This window comes from Epinephelus lanceolatus, chromosome 8, assembly GCF_041903045.1.
Source record: "Epinephelus lanceolatus isolate andai-2023 chromosome 8, ASM4190304v1, whole genome shotgun sequence".
Lineage (NCBI taxonomy): Eukaryota > Metazoa > Chordata > Actinopteri > Perciformes > Serranidae > Epinephelus > Epinephelus lanceolatus.
In genome coordinates this window covers 6,935,065-6,949,016 of record NC_135741.1, presented here as the reverse complement: position 1 = coordinate 6,949,016, position 13,952 = coordinate 6,935,065, and the positions used below count along the sequence as shown (strand labels likewise).

Genomic DNA, 13,952 nt, shown 5'->3' with positions numbered 1-13,952 from the left:
AGCATCATTTTGAGGTTGTAAAAACATTTCACAGTCACACAGTCCATCTGATGTTCCCACAGGCTGCAGGCAGCAGGCTGATGGAAACATGGCTGAAATTCATCGCACCAACAACTTTCAGGAATGTTTATAAAGATTTTTTAAATACAGATTTGGATCAAGGGATGTCAGGGGTCAGGACCGAAATATCTTGACAACTACTGGATGGACTGCCATGAAATTTTCTAAAAACATTCATTATCAGCAAAGAATGAAGCACACTGACTTTGGTGATCCTTTGACTTAGTGGCTCCCAACTGGTCCAGCCACAGGGTCCAGATTTCTCCTTAGTCATTTGTTCAAGGTCCACACAGTTTAATACATTCGGCCTCATACTTGCATGTCGCCATGTCGTTGGTTAGTTTGGTGTCTCTGTCATAGAGTTGTCTGTTAGTCACTCACTCTACAGCAGGAAACTGCACTTCAAAGTAAAAACTCTGTCCCAGAAATTCACTGTACTTAAATATACAGTGTGTTTTTTACAAAGTTGGCACATTCCCAAGTCACTTGTGGTCCATTCAGAATGGACTCAGGACCCACTTTTGGACTGCGACTCACCAGTTGGGAACCACTGCCCTGACTTTTCCTCTTGCACCACCATGAGGTTCAGATTTGTGGGTTTAAAGGTCCAGTGTGTAGGATTTAGGGGGGATATACCGGCAGGCATGAAATATAATATAAAAAGTAGTGTATGAAAATAGGAATTGTCATGTTTTTGTTACCCTATGTCTACATAGGCAACAGGTCCTCGTCCATGGAGATTGCCATGTTGCACCACTATGTTTCTACAGTAGTCTTGAAGGGACAAACCAAACACTGGCTAATTTGCATTTTTGCATTAGCCACCATAGTTGGCAGCCATTCCACGATGAGCCACATAATGTCAGATAAAGCACTGATTTATAACGTGAAACAATTTACAATTTCAAATCATTGGGTCTGTTTGTTTTGGAGAGCAAGAGACCTCTGCGGATAATTCGGCTCCCGATAAAACCCTCCTAAATGTGTGAAAAAAGGTGAGCACACATTAGGGACCCGTCTCCGACATGCTAAACAGCATTGGAAAAACACTGACTTTTAATGTAAAACTGCTTTATTCGCTATTTTTAGCTGTGTAAATCAGCTGGTATGTTTGTTTTGGAGAGGAAGAGACCTTTGCGGAGAATTCAGCTCCCAGTAACAACCCTCTGAACGCCTGGATCTTAAGTTATCGGAGAAGAAAGGTGCGCAAGCATTAGCAGGTGCTGGGCTAGCAACCTGTCTGCGACCAGCTGAACAGCATCAGAGAAACAGAATTTGTTTTTGTTTTTTGTTTTTGGGGTTCAGTCACCTGGTCCATTTGTTTTGGAGATGAAGAGACCTCTGCGGATAATTCAGCTCCTGGTTAAAACCTCCAGAACAATGAACACTGAAGAAATTCTAACCAGGAGAAGTTTCAGCTGGTTGCAATCTGCAATCCTCACCGCTAGCTGACATTAAATCCTACATACTGTTCCTTTAAGTGAAATGTTTTGACAGCTATTGGATGGATTGCCATGAAGTGTGGTGCAGAGTAGTAGTTCAACTTCACAGAGCTGCAAACACGACTTATTAATTATGTTTTATATAACATCCACCTGACTCATCAGCCACTGTCTTTGTGCTTGTAGCATTCTCAGACGTGTACAATGTCTCAACGTCTTGTTTGGTCCTGACCTTATGAATACAATCCAAGCCGTGGGATAGGTGCACATGGCACACCCTATCACCACAGTACATCTGTTGTCATAGTGGCATCATTGTTCAGTTTGACAACCTGCCAATCTGGCTTTGTGAAAACTGTCAAACTCATGACGACTTTAATGTCTGTATCTGTAACCAACGCAGTACGGTAGTAAAACCTAACACTCCCAAACCAATTTAGTCTTAAGCACTGATGCTTCTCAGAAAAAAATCCAATTAGGTTTTCAGCCAGCATTTATTGATTAATTCAGAGAGCACCACAGTAAGTAATCAATTTTGCCTGTCAGACCGTAATGAATGTGATGGATGAATCAGTTGATATGCTGCAGCGCTGGACGTGGAACCACTCTTAGCTGAAATTAATGGATTAATGGACACAGGATGGGTGGAGATGACTTCACAGGGATGATTCTTAATATTTCAGCTAAGAGGTGCTAGATTTCAGGAGCAGGTTATAGGTTACTCGAGATCAAATTGGGCTGTATGTGGCCCATGAACTAAAATGAATTTGACACCCCTGATCTCAGACAGTCCAAAAATTCTTGGTAGACATGAACAACTCCACAATCCAAAAGCTAGAGTGCTAAAAAACTCAATTTGTGATGTCATAGGGTGTAAAGTCTGGAGCTGCTCCATAGACAATGAATTAGGAACGATGTCAGAGGTGACACAGAGTATATGGGTACTTAGTGACATCACAAGTTCTCAGGGGCAATGTCCCCCAAAGTGTTTTTTTTCTGAGGCCCTCATATTTTTAAAATTCTTTGCAATGGAAGTGCTGCATACTAATGATGGGTCCATGTCATTGGTTCGACAACCCATTGGTTCGACATCCCATTAGTCCGACTGTCCGCGGTGCTGAACGGCTCGCGGCGGGCGTATGGTGCACCGCGACCGGCTTGAGGCGGAGCAGGCTCACGGCTTATGTGTTTATCACTTTCTTTTTCATTTTAACCCACACCATGATCTTTTCCTGACCCTAACCAAGTGGTTTTTGTGCCTAAACCTAACTAGACCTTAACCACAGGGCATCATGATGATTTTGGAACGGACTTCGGAACAATGAGTTTAATATGGTCGGAACAATGGGATGTCGAACCAATGGGCTGTCGAACCAATGGGCAGTTCCCCTAATGATACGGTACAAATGCCAGCAGCTTGACTAGACACTGAGCGTGTATTACGTGTGGAGAGCTGCCTGTTTGCCATTTTTTTCCTGAGTGCTAAGAGCCGAAAGATGTTCAACCCAGCCGACCACTCACAGTGAAGGAGGGACAAATACCATAAAGACCAACCATCACATCTTACATGTACAAGAGCTGAACAGCAACGACAGTGGAGGAGAAATATGTTAATATACTGTATTTATATTGATATGTTTTCTCTCACAAGCTCTGTCCTCTCTCCCTACGTCAGTACTACTCAACCTATGGCCCGTGGGCCCAATAGGGTGCCAGGTGACCCCCAAAGCTTCTTCTAATTTTTCTAATTCTTCTAATCTACTCTCTGTCTATCCATGTAACAGCAGTTTGAGAAAGAGCCTTGTGCACGAAACGTCACGGCACAAATAAAAAAGCCTTCAATGGGAGCTGAGACTTGATGTGCGGTACATTTTTTCCTTTTTTACCCAGCCGACCACTCACAGTGGAGGAGGGACAAATACCATAAAAACCAACCATCACATCTTACATGTACAAGAGCTGAACAACAACGACAATGGAGGAGAAATATGTTAATATACTGTATTTATATTGATATGTTTTCTCTCACGAGCTCATATAGTCTGTCCTCTCTCCCTACATCAGTAATACTCAACCTATGGCCCGTGGGCCTAATAGGGTGCCAGGTGGCCCCCAAAGCTTCTTCTAATTTACAATGAAAATAAATTGATAAGGTTTTTTGGTCATTTTAATGTAAATAAGGTGGCACAGTGCATTAAAAAGCATCAAAATAGAGCTTGTTTATCAAAAAATGCCAGAGGATGATGCCCCAGACAACCCAACAGAGGTCCAGACTAAGCCCCAAATGTCATGATATCTTTAAAATGCCCTGCGCGCATCTACCTGCTTGGGGCTGCTGCAAGTGGCCTCCTGTCATTTTCAAAAGTGGCCACTGGGCAAAGCAAGTTGAGTACTCCTGCCCAACATACTTTAGCCTTCCCTTTATCCAGAGCAAGTCTTCTACCTTGTGCCCACGTTTTTACTTCCACAGATGTTCCATATTAAAGCAACCAGATGCAACCAAAGTGTCTCAGCTAAAAAACATAGCGGCACATCCAAAGTGCCTTCAAATGCTCCCAGCTGGGTGTTTCCTGAGGAGCGCCTCTGGTTTTCACCTGGGGAAAAAAACACTTTGATGGGGCCTAACCTTTATGGTTTCTGGCTCTGACAGAGAGCAGCTCGTGTTCACAAGTATTGATTGAACTTTCCCAAGGCACTGAAGTACATTGCCATTCTTAATTTAGGTGGTGTTCCCCTTTACATTACATCAGTCTGTTATTACTCTCAGGTAACAACTTCTTCTTCCTGGTGAAAGGTTGGACACTAAATGAAAGTTCTTCATCTATGAGTCTGCTGTCTGTGTGTTTATTAAGGTGTGCATGAAAAAATATTTTCATGCTCTCACTGGCTCAACTTGTTTAACAATGAAGTTAAAAGAAAGCCAGTCAAAAGTCATTTGAGGTAAACATCTGGTCGATAATTCATAAACTGGCTATAAAATCTAATCTAATCTAAAAGCAATCAAACATCAACAATGACCTAATACCATTCTACTGATTTGTCCATAATTATCGTAGACTATACTAACTCAGCTACCCTCTTTTAAATAATAAAGAAAACCAGGGTTGGAATCAAGTCAATAAATCAAGCGTACGCCAAATCCAGTCGGAAGAAAAGCGAAAACGTCTTTTCCTCCAAGAAACTCCCAAACTGTATACTCTTGTACTTCTTTAATTGTTGTTATTGACTCTATTTCTGTAGTAACTTCACTTATTGCAGTGTTTACTAATGTTAGAGTTAGCACTTGTTGCTTCGGGAGCCACCATTACTGTTCTGCAAACTGTGGCCTGCATTTTACTTTTACGTCATCGACTACGATGCAGTCCTTGATTGGCTACTTATGTTGTCAACTACATTGCGGATCCCAGATTGGTGCTGATTGGATTTCAATTTTGGGAAAGTGTTAAATGCGGCATCGAGTCCAGACTGATACAGAGAGCAAAGCAGAATGTTGAGCTCACTTCATTAGGATGATGGTAAATGGATCTGCACTTGTACAGCGCCTTTCTAGTCCTATGACGCTTTTCACACTACGAGTCACATTCACCCATTCACACACATTCATACACTGGTGGCCGAGGCTACCATACAAGGTGCAACCTGCTACTGCCCAAGGGTACTTCGGGATCTAGCCGATCTTCGGTAACACTTTACTTGAAGGTATCTACATAAGGGTGCCATGACACTGTCATAACTATGACATGACACAGTCATGAACCTGTCATGAACATTATGTACATGTCATAAACATTTATGACTGCTGTCATTAAGTGTCATTTGGTTTTTGTAATGACAAGTTGACATTGTTTGGGTTGTCTTGATTATGACAACTTGACATTAATCAAAGTGACATTACCAGATATTTTGTCATGACGTTGACATTAAATTTGTTTGGGATGTCCTTATAATGACAACTTGACCTTAACCAGGATGACATTACCAGAAGATGTCTTCATGTTAATGTCAAGGTGTCATAATCAAGACAAACCGAACAATGTCAGCTTGTCATTACAAAAACCGAATGACACTTAATGACAGCAGTCATAAACGTTTATGACATGTTCATAATGTTCATGACAGGTTCATGACAGTGTCATGTCATAGTTATGACAGTGTCATGTCACTCTTATGTAGATACCTTCAAGTAAAGTGTTACCCGATGTTCCCATTAGTGGACAACCCACTCTACCTCTGAGCCACAACTGGTCTGGTCTTACCAGGCTAGGGGGATATGTGCCCACCGATATATTTAATATTTACTGCCTAGCTAAAAACACATTATTATTGAGAGGGATTTTTATGGCTTAATTAAATTTGGGCAATTTTGCTTGCATGTCTTGTATGACTTTACTTTCCTCATGTTGAATGTGTGCAGTTTATGATTGTGTAAGTGCATGTCTCCTTGTTAAGCACTGTGAAGTATGAGATCTACACCGACAGCGCGTTATGCTTATTGTTCAGTCCTCCAGAAATGTGTTTTGACCATCAGGTTTAGCGAGAGTCTGAAATCATGTCAAGCTGAATTGATATTGATGGAATAAACAGAAACGTGCTTCAATTATTAACAAGGAGCAGAAGTCACAGAGCAGAGTCCACACTAATATTGAGGGTTATCTTCATAACTACACGACCTACAGATACCTGCAGATAAAGCAACCCACACTTGGTGTGTTCAAAGTTAACAACACTAAGATGAAAACAGATGAAACCCGAGGGGTGTCTTCTCTGCATTCAGTTTTCATTCTGTACACACGCAGTAAAAATACCATTCTTTACCACAGCAACATCTTTTCCCTCCAAAATAAAGCAAAACTCAGTCTTAATGACATCAAGGCGCCTCAGTGGATGCTGCAGTGTCGCAGATGTGAAAGCCAAGCCTTTGGCTGTGCTGTTTGGTTGCTGACGTGTTGTGTAATTGATTTTGTTGACAGGAAGCAGTGCGCAGTGGTGTCCACAGGACAGTTCACGCAGGAGAGGTGGGCCCGCCGACTGTTGTGAAGGAGGTAAGACCTCCAACAATAACGTGAGACATTTCTGGACGGGATGTCATCTGAGAACATAATGCCTTGGTGGAACTTGTGACAGCAACTAAACAAAACAATGAAGTCACGCACTAATGATAGAAATCTATCAGAGGCAGAGAGAGAGCCAGAAGAAACAAGATGTTGGTGTAAAGGAGCAGTGTGGGAGTATCTTGAAATTCCAGCAGACGGGACAACAAAAGCACAAAGAAGCACTTAAACACATACATTTACATACGTGTAGATTCAAATACTGCAGTTGATTACTTTATTTCTCTCTGTGTGTATGGAAGCAAATAAGACCCATAAGTAATTGAGTTTTAACAGGCACTGATGACTTAATATTTCAATTTAAACACAACTGAACTCATATCATTGAAGTATTAAATCAAATTAAATCGTTCCACAACCAGAAGCCATGGATGAATAGAACCATCCGGAAAGATGGATTATACAGCAGCAGCCAACAATGTAAGATGACGCAAGAAAGGGACTTAACTACAGTGCACAAGCGAAAGGAGCTGATGGATCACATTTCACTGGAGTTTTACTCTGCAGAATTCCATGTGACAAAGAAAAGATTGAATTGAACTGAATTATTTTACTTTGAAAACCTCGGTTCTGAATGTATTTGATCTAGTTCACCTCTTAAATTAAAACACGAGATTTCTTTCTCTGAATTTGAATTTATCTTTTTCAGTGTTAACAAATTCAGATCCAAAAATTCAAGTTTTAGAATAAAAAAAGATTCATGTTGCTCAAATTCATTTAGCCCTCTCTAAGTCCTGCCCCTTCTCACTCTGTCCTCCAATAAAAATTGAGCAAGCCTGGCGCCTCGGTCAACTTTCTTCCTTCCTGTTACATTGAATGGACATTCTGTCAAGTTGTGGTTGTTACATGCATTGTCTCTTAAAATAAACTAAGAAATTAACTTAGAACATAGGTAAAAACATTTGTTTTTAGGTTGACTTCCTTACGTTTCGGGCAACCACTGTTTCTCAAATGGTGTCCCGCCACACACTGGTGTGCTGTGACACCAATCCAGGTGTGCCATGGTATTTTGTGATAACTGCATTATTACAGCAATATTCAACTGGGTCCATACAAAAAGTTATGAATGAATTTTTAATTGACTGTATCAGTATGTTGTATGCATCTATTTCCTAAAAAAGGGGCAACTCTAGCTACAAAGTGTAATACAAATCAAATTAAAAAACCCTAATTTGTCGCCTTTCATGTGAGGGAATTACACATGTGTGACACATCAGAAGCCCTGATCGGCAGCCAGTGTGAGGGATGATAACATTTAAAAGGAGGAAGCTGTGACTGGGACAGTTAACAGCTTTATTGTACAAAGGAAATTACAACAAACCACCAGTGAAGATGACCTACCGCTGAAAGAGAAGAGAAAAGAAACAGTAGACAGTATCATGAAAGCTACCTGTCTTAGTTTTTTGTCTTATGTCCTGATATGATAATTACATGTGTTATATATATGTGCACAGATATAAATACAGGTGTGCCCTTTGGTGTGTCTTGGGCACGAAAAGTTTGAAAACCACTGTAGGCAACAAAGGGCGTGGTTAGGTTGAGAAAAAAACATCATGGTTTCGCTTCAAATAAGTATGTTTGTTACTAACGTAATATAATGTCATGTGACATATGCCACCAGCATAGTTTGCTAAACACACTAGCACATAATGTCGTTTTTAAAATAACTTGATTGACTTTTGGTTTCACAGAAGACATGAACAGCGTCTCCCAGGTGAAAGTCTTGAGTTTGTTTGACCCACTCACCACATGCAGACTTTCTTGCTCTACAGTAGTTGCCTGGAGTGTCAAGAAATGTCGCCACCTAGGTTGTCTCGTACCGAGATCGTGAATGAGACCGAGCTGGGTTTTCAAACTTAAGTATTCATTCATTAATTTTCTGTAACTACTTATCCTGTTAGGTGTCCTGGGTGACATTGGGCGAGAGGCAGGGTACACCCTGGACAGGTCACCAGACTATCACAGGGCTGACACATAGAGACAGACAACCATTCACACCTATGGACAATTTAGAGTCACCAATTAACCTGCATGTCTTTCGACTGTGGGAGGAAGCTGGAGTACCTGGAGGAAACCCACACTGACACATAAGGGCTCCCCCACCCTGGGATTCGATCCCCAACCCCAGGTTCAATACAGGAACCCTCTTGCTGTGAGGTGACAACGCCAACCACTGCTCCACTGTCCCGCCCTCAATGCTATAAATGTAGTGGTGTTTACATTCCAGTAAAAATATTCAGTTGCCGTTAAAACTCAAACAGTTATGTCACTGTTTTGCTTCCATATTTGTGTCTATTTCAGCTGCCGTCACAGCCGCTTTAGTGCAGAACTACAGTATGTCTCACTGCCACAGTAAGTGGCCATTCTCTGAGGGAGTCATCCCTCAAAGTGACAGCTCAGCTATGTCACAACTGTTTCAAATGTGCCTCTAGAAATAGCCCGCAGACTCTGCTGACATGTACAAGACTGAGTTTTTTTTTTCTTCTTCTTGTAGTTTATGACCTTTTGCCTCGTGACCCCTGTCTGATATTTTAGGCTGTAGAAGTTCTGAAAGCTGAACGAGTTGGACACGGTTACAGAACCCTGGAGGACCAGGATCTGTACAGGGAACTGCTGGCTAAGAACATGCACTTTGAGGTGAGGAACTAGCAGAGACATTGGCATCTTAATCAAAATGCTGCGTCACGGACAAGATTATTACTATCTGCAAAAATGTGTTATCAATTAAACATACTGTACCCTGTGCATCGTTATCACGTGTTAGATCATTTAATCAGGTAATTAAAGTGACTCAGTTGATTGTGTTATTACAGTCCCTACCAGTAGTGACACAGTTAAACGCTGCCCTCTAGTGGAGCCTTAAGTGTCACAACTAAGAGAAGAGACACTGCAGTAATGAGGTTTCTCAGTGCTGCCTGTGCTGCCCTGATTGCAGGTGTGTCCTATTTCCAGTAAGATGACTGGCGCCTGCGACCCAGACTTCACTAAGCATCCTGTCATCACGTGAGCTGTGTTTATTTTACATGACAGACTCATAATTAACCCGCATTAAACCACAATTGGAGGCTTAATTCATTTCATCTTGATGGATTTCATTGTTTCATTTGTGCAGGTTCAGAAAGGACAAGGCAAACTACTCCCTGAACACAGATGATCCCCTGATCTTCAACTCCAGCCTGCACCTTGACTACAGCACCGCGCACAAATACATGGGATTCACCGAGGAGGAATTCAAACGCCTGGTGAGATCAAATTCATGAATGATTACAGCAGCGCTTCACAGGATGAAGGCATGTGAATATGGTTTGAATAGCCTGGTGTGTGTGTGGTAATGCCAATCCTCACTTTCTAATTAAAACAGGAGCAAACGCCTCAGAAGTTCTTTCTGTGTTTTAAACTGCGTGTGAAGAGTTGTGCTTCACGTCCAGGCTCCATCAGGTTTGCAGGTGGACTGAATTTGGAGCTTAAAGGAACAGTTTAACATTTTGGAAAAAACACTTCTTTGCTTTCTTGCCCAGAGTTTGATGAGAAGATAGACACACTTCATATCTTTTGTACAGTGAAACAAGGTGAAACAGCTGGCCTGTCCAAATATGACAAAATCTGCCCAGCAGCACCTTTAAAGCCCACTAATCATCTTGTTTGTAAGTGTAAAAACAACAGGTGGATTTACAGTGTCGGACTGTTTTCTGTCTGGGAGCTGTGACTTTCTGGAGTCTCGTCATCACTGTGAGGTTGCCATGTGACCAGCTGTGGCTAGCTGTTTGGGCATCACTGATTGATTTGAATCATTTAGATAAGCTGAGTTCAGTGATTTGTTGTCACTAGTCTTGCATTGCCAGACCTTTCTCACACTGTGCCATTGCTGGAGAAGGGTCCGGTTAAGGGGAAAATCATAGGTCAAAGGTGGCGCTGAGCCCATGTTGCAGCGACAGTGCTCTTGCAAAATAGCATCTGAAGACAATTTGTTTTGGTGGAACATTTGCTCATAGGAAGGCGAGCCCTGGCATTGAAATGACAGCAACACTTTCCAGCTCCTCCTGGGGGACTCCAAAGCGTTCCCAGGCCAGATGACATATGTAATCCCTTCAGCATGTTCTGGGTCCGGCCCGGGGCCTCCTACCCTGTGGGCCCACCATCTGCAGGGTCAGGATTCAGGGTTTGGTGCATCAACACATTCTGTGACTCAACCCTCCAGGGGTCAGGGCTTCTGAAACAAACATCTTAGATCAGGGGTTCTGAAAGTTCAGATGTCTGACTGAACAAGAGAGACGAAGAAAAATTGGTGACTCCCTCCCCCTGAAGCAGAACTAGAGTCCGAATATGTCTCCGTTCCACAATTTCTTGAGTCAATATTCTGTAGTCTTCCTGCGCCGTCTTCCTGGGTATGCTTGTTTTTTGGTACCTTGCTGGCTACAAAATTAAACTGGTCTGCACACCAGGAACTGCTCCTTTTAGAAATGTTAATTGTATCACCACATGTGAAGGAGACACACATCTGTATATAGAAACTATGGTGGTCGCACAACAGATCATGTGATAACACATGTAGCTGTACAGGAAGCAGTGCAACACACAAAACCAGAACAAAATTACACCACAGGAATACATTTACAAAAAGGCCAGCAGTGCCTGGAATATCACATGACTGAAACATCAGATAAAAAAGTCATAATGACATGCAAATTCAGGGTGAAATTATAAATGCATTAACAACATACATCCGCAATTTCTTTTGTGAATGTAATGTGTTCCTGTGGTGTAATTTTGTTCTGGTTTTGCAGGGTGTTGTACTCAGTTTCTGTTTATCTATAGATGTTCACATGATCTGTTGGGCGACCACCATTGTTGGTATATCCAGAGGTGTGTCTCCTTATCTTGTTCATGTCAGACGAAGGGCTGGTGACCAAAACGTAACATGTGGTGATATGATTAAGATTTTTGAGCCCTGGAGCTTTTCTGTGTGGCTTTTACCCCGGGACGGCCCCAACAGTACAGCATGTGCTCACAGTTAAAGGGATAGTGCACCCAACAATTAAAATTCAGCCATTATCTACTCACCCATATGCCGATGGAGGCTCAGGTGAAGTTTTAGAGTCCTCACATCACTTGCGGAGATCCAAGGGGAGAGGAGATAGCAACACAACTCCACCTAATGGAGGCTGACGGCACCCCAGGTTCAAACGTCCAAAAACACATAATTGAAAGCACAAAATATCTCCATACTGCTTGTCCGTAGTGATCCAAGTGTCCTGACATAAAAAGTTGTTTGGAAAAACGTCATTTGAACTCTGTTTTTAGCTGCACACGTGAGCACGGTCCACAGAGAGGCAGTTAGACCTACAGGCTACAATGAGGCTAAAAACAGAGTTCAAATGACGTTTTATGTCAGGGCACTTGGATCACTATGGACGAGCAGTATGGAGATATTTTGTGCTTTCAATTATGTGTTTTTGGACGTTTGAACCTGGGGCGCCATAAGCCTCCATTAGGTGGAGTTGTGTTGCTACCCCCTCTCCCCTTGGATCTCCGCAAGTGATGTGAGGACTCTAAAACTTCACCTGAGCCTCCCTCTGCATATGGGTGAGTAGATAATGGCTGAATTTTCATTTTTGGGTGCACAGTCCCTTTAAGAAAGCAAATGGGGTCTTTCATGTATCTTTGCAGCAACATCACTACAAACCTGAGGAAGTTGGCTTGGTTTCTTTCAAAAACATAGGAAGAAGGTAATGAGCAGTGAAAGAAGAAATTACCTTAAAAAAAAACAGCAAGAAATTAGTAAAAAAAAAAAAAAAAATAGAAAATTAAAAACAAGAAAACTAGTAGGAAATAACAAAAAATAATAATAAAATAAGAAAAAAGAAAAAGGAAAAGGAAATGACTTTGAAAAAGAGCTTAAAATTCGAATAATTCTTTAACATTATGTTAAAATATATAATAATGATGATTATAAATATATGTTTTCCCAAGTTTTTTAAAAATATTTTTCCAAATCTATTTTTTATTTTGCAATTTTCTGAACATTTCTTACCAGGTTGCTCATTGCCTTTTCCCCTCATGTTTTTGAAAGAAATTGCACCAATTTGCTCAGGGTTCAAAGGTTTAAAGGCTTTTTTCTCAAACCCACAGCTCAGCGACAGTCATTATGTATTGTGACATATTTTGCTTAATATTTGGAGGAAAAAAAACAATACTGGGAATCTCCTTTTACCAATATATTGGATGATTATTGATGTGGATGTGTCCCCTGTAATATATAATTACTGCTGGACTATTCCTTAGACGTGAACTTTAGCACACTATTTAACGTGCACTTTCCTGACTTCTTGTGTCCTATAGAACTTAAAATCTGCCGAGTCGTGCTTCCTGCCGGAGGACGAGAAGAATGAGCTCCTCCACAAGCTGTATGAGGCCTACGGGATGCTACAGACGACTGCCTTTTAAACCTGATGGAGGAGGAAGTCTGAGGAGGAAATGAGACCTGACCCAGCAGGGACGAATCACTCTGAACCCTTAATCTCCTCACCTGACGCAGTGGAATGTCTTTCTCCTCATTTGTAACCAGACATTTAACTGACAGAATTATACATCACGTATGCTGTTTATCATATGGCTGCTGCCTTCATCTCACATATCTATACATCCTAATCTTGTGTTCTGTCAGTGCTCCATACTTTTTAATACTTAAGTATACGGCGCACTTTACAGAGGGTGATGTGGCGCTCTGCACGGTGCTAAAAACACAGGCATGCAAGTGTTTTATGTTTATGAAGCAGATTTTGTTTTTATGAAAACTATGGATACATTCTTCATCTTGTGTTTACATCCTGTTGTCATGGAGAAAATCAGGGAAGCTTTTGACGCACAATTACTCAGCAGTTTTAATACTTTGTCAGCATGTTAAAGGGAAGGATGGGGGAGGAATATGTCGTTCATCTTTGGTGTGAAAGCATGTAGTGAAGGATAACTCAATTTACTACCTACAGGGAGAATATGGTTTACAGTGAATATCCAGTGTTTGGTTTAAGGGAGAAATAAGGGAATCCAGTGTCGGACATGTGTGCTTTTCGCCCTCCATTCTTAAAACAGGTAAAACAGCTCAATACCAAAAGTATAGTCTTATATTTGAACACTAGGGGGCACAATACAGTCACCTAGATGGACAAACCACAGTTTGTGGCTTTGCATATCCTAATTACTCAATTCTTTTGATGTATGTATTTATTTAAAATATTTTTTCACTTCACTTAATTAAAAAAAAACACTTCCATGTGTAACAGACACATTTATGACACTTATGAAAAGCATCTTTGAGCATAATAAAATCTATTATAAAACA

At 41.3% G+C, this 13,952-nt stretch overlaps 1 protein-coding gene across 1 annotated transcript in view; it reads left to right on the top strand.

The window, feature by feature from the left end:
* ada (adenosine deaminase) overlaps nt 1-13,952 on the top strand; it is a 31,614-nt gene extending 17,662 nt beyond the window's left edge. The window contains exons 7-11 of the mRNA XM_033629463.2: nt 6,473-6,544; nt 9,149-9,250; nt 9,549-9,616; nt 9,726-9,855; nt 12,953-13,952. Of these exons, the coding sequence (XP_033485354.1) occupies nt 6,473-6,544; nt 9,149-9,250; nt 9,549-9,616; nt 9,726-9,855; nt 12,953-13,057 (477 nt within the window). The 3' untranslated portion in view covers nt 13,058-13,952. The remainder of the gene's footprint in view (nt 1-6,472; nt 6,545-9,148; nt 9,251-9,548; nt 9,617-9,725; nt 9,856-12,952) is intronic.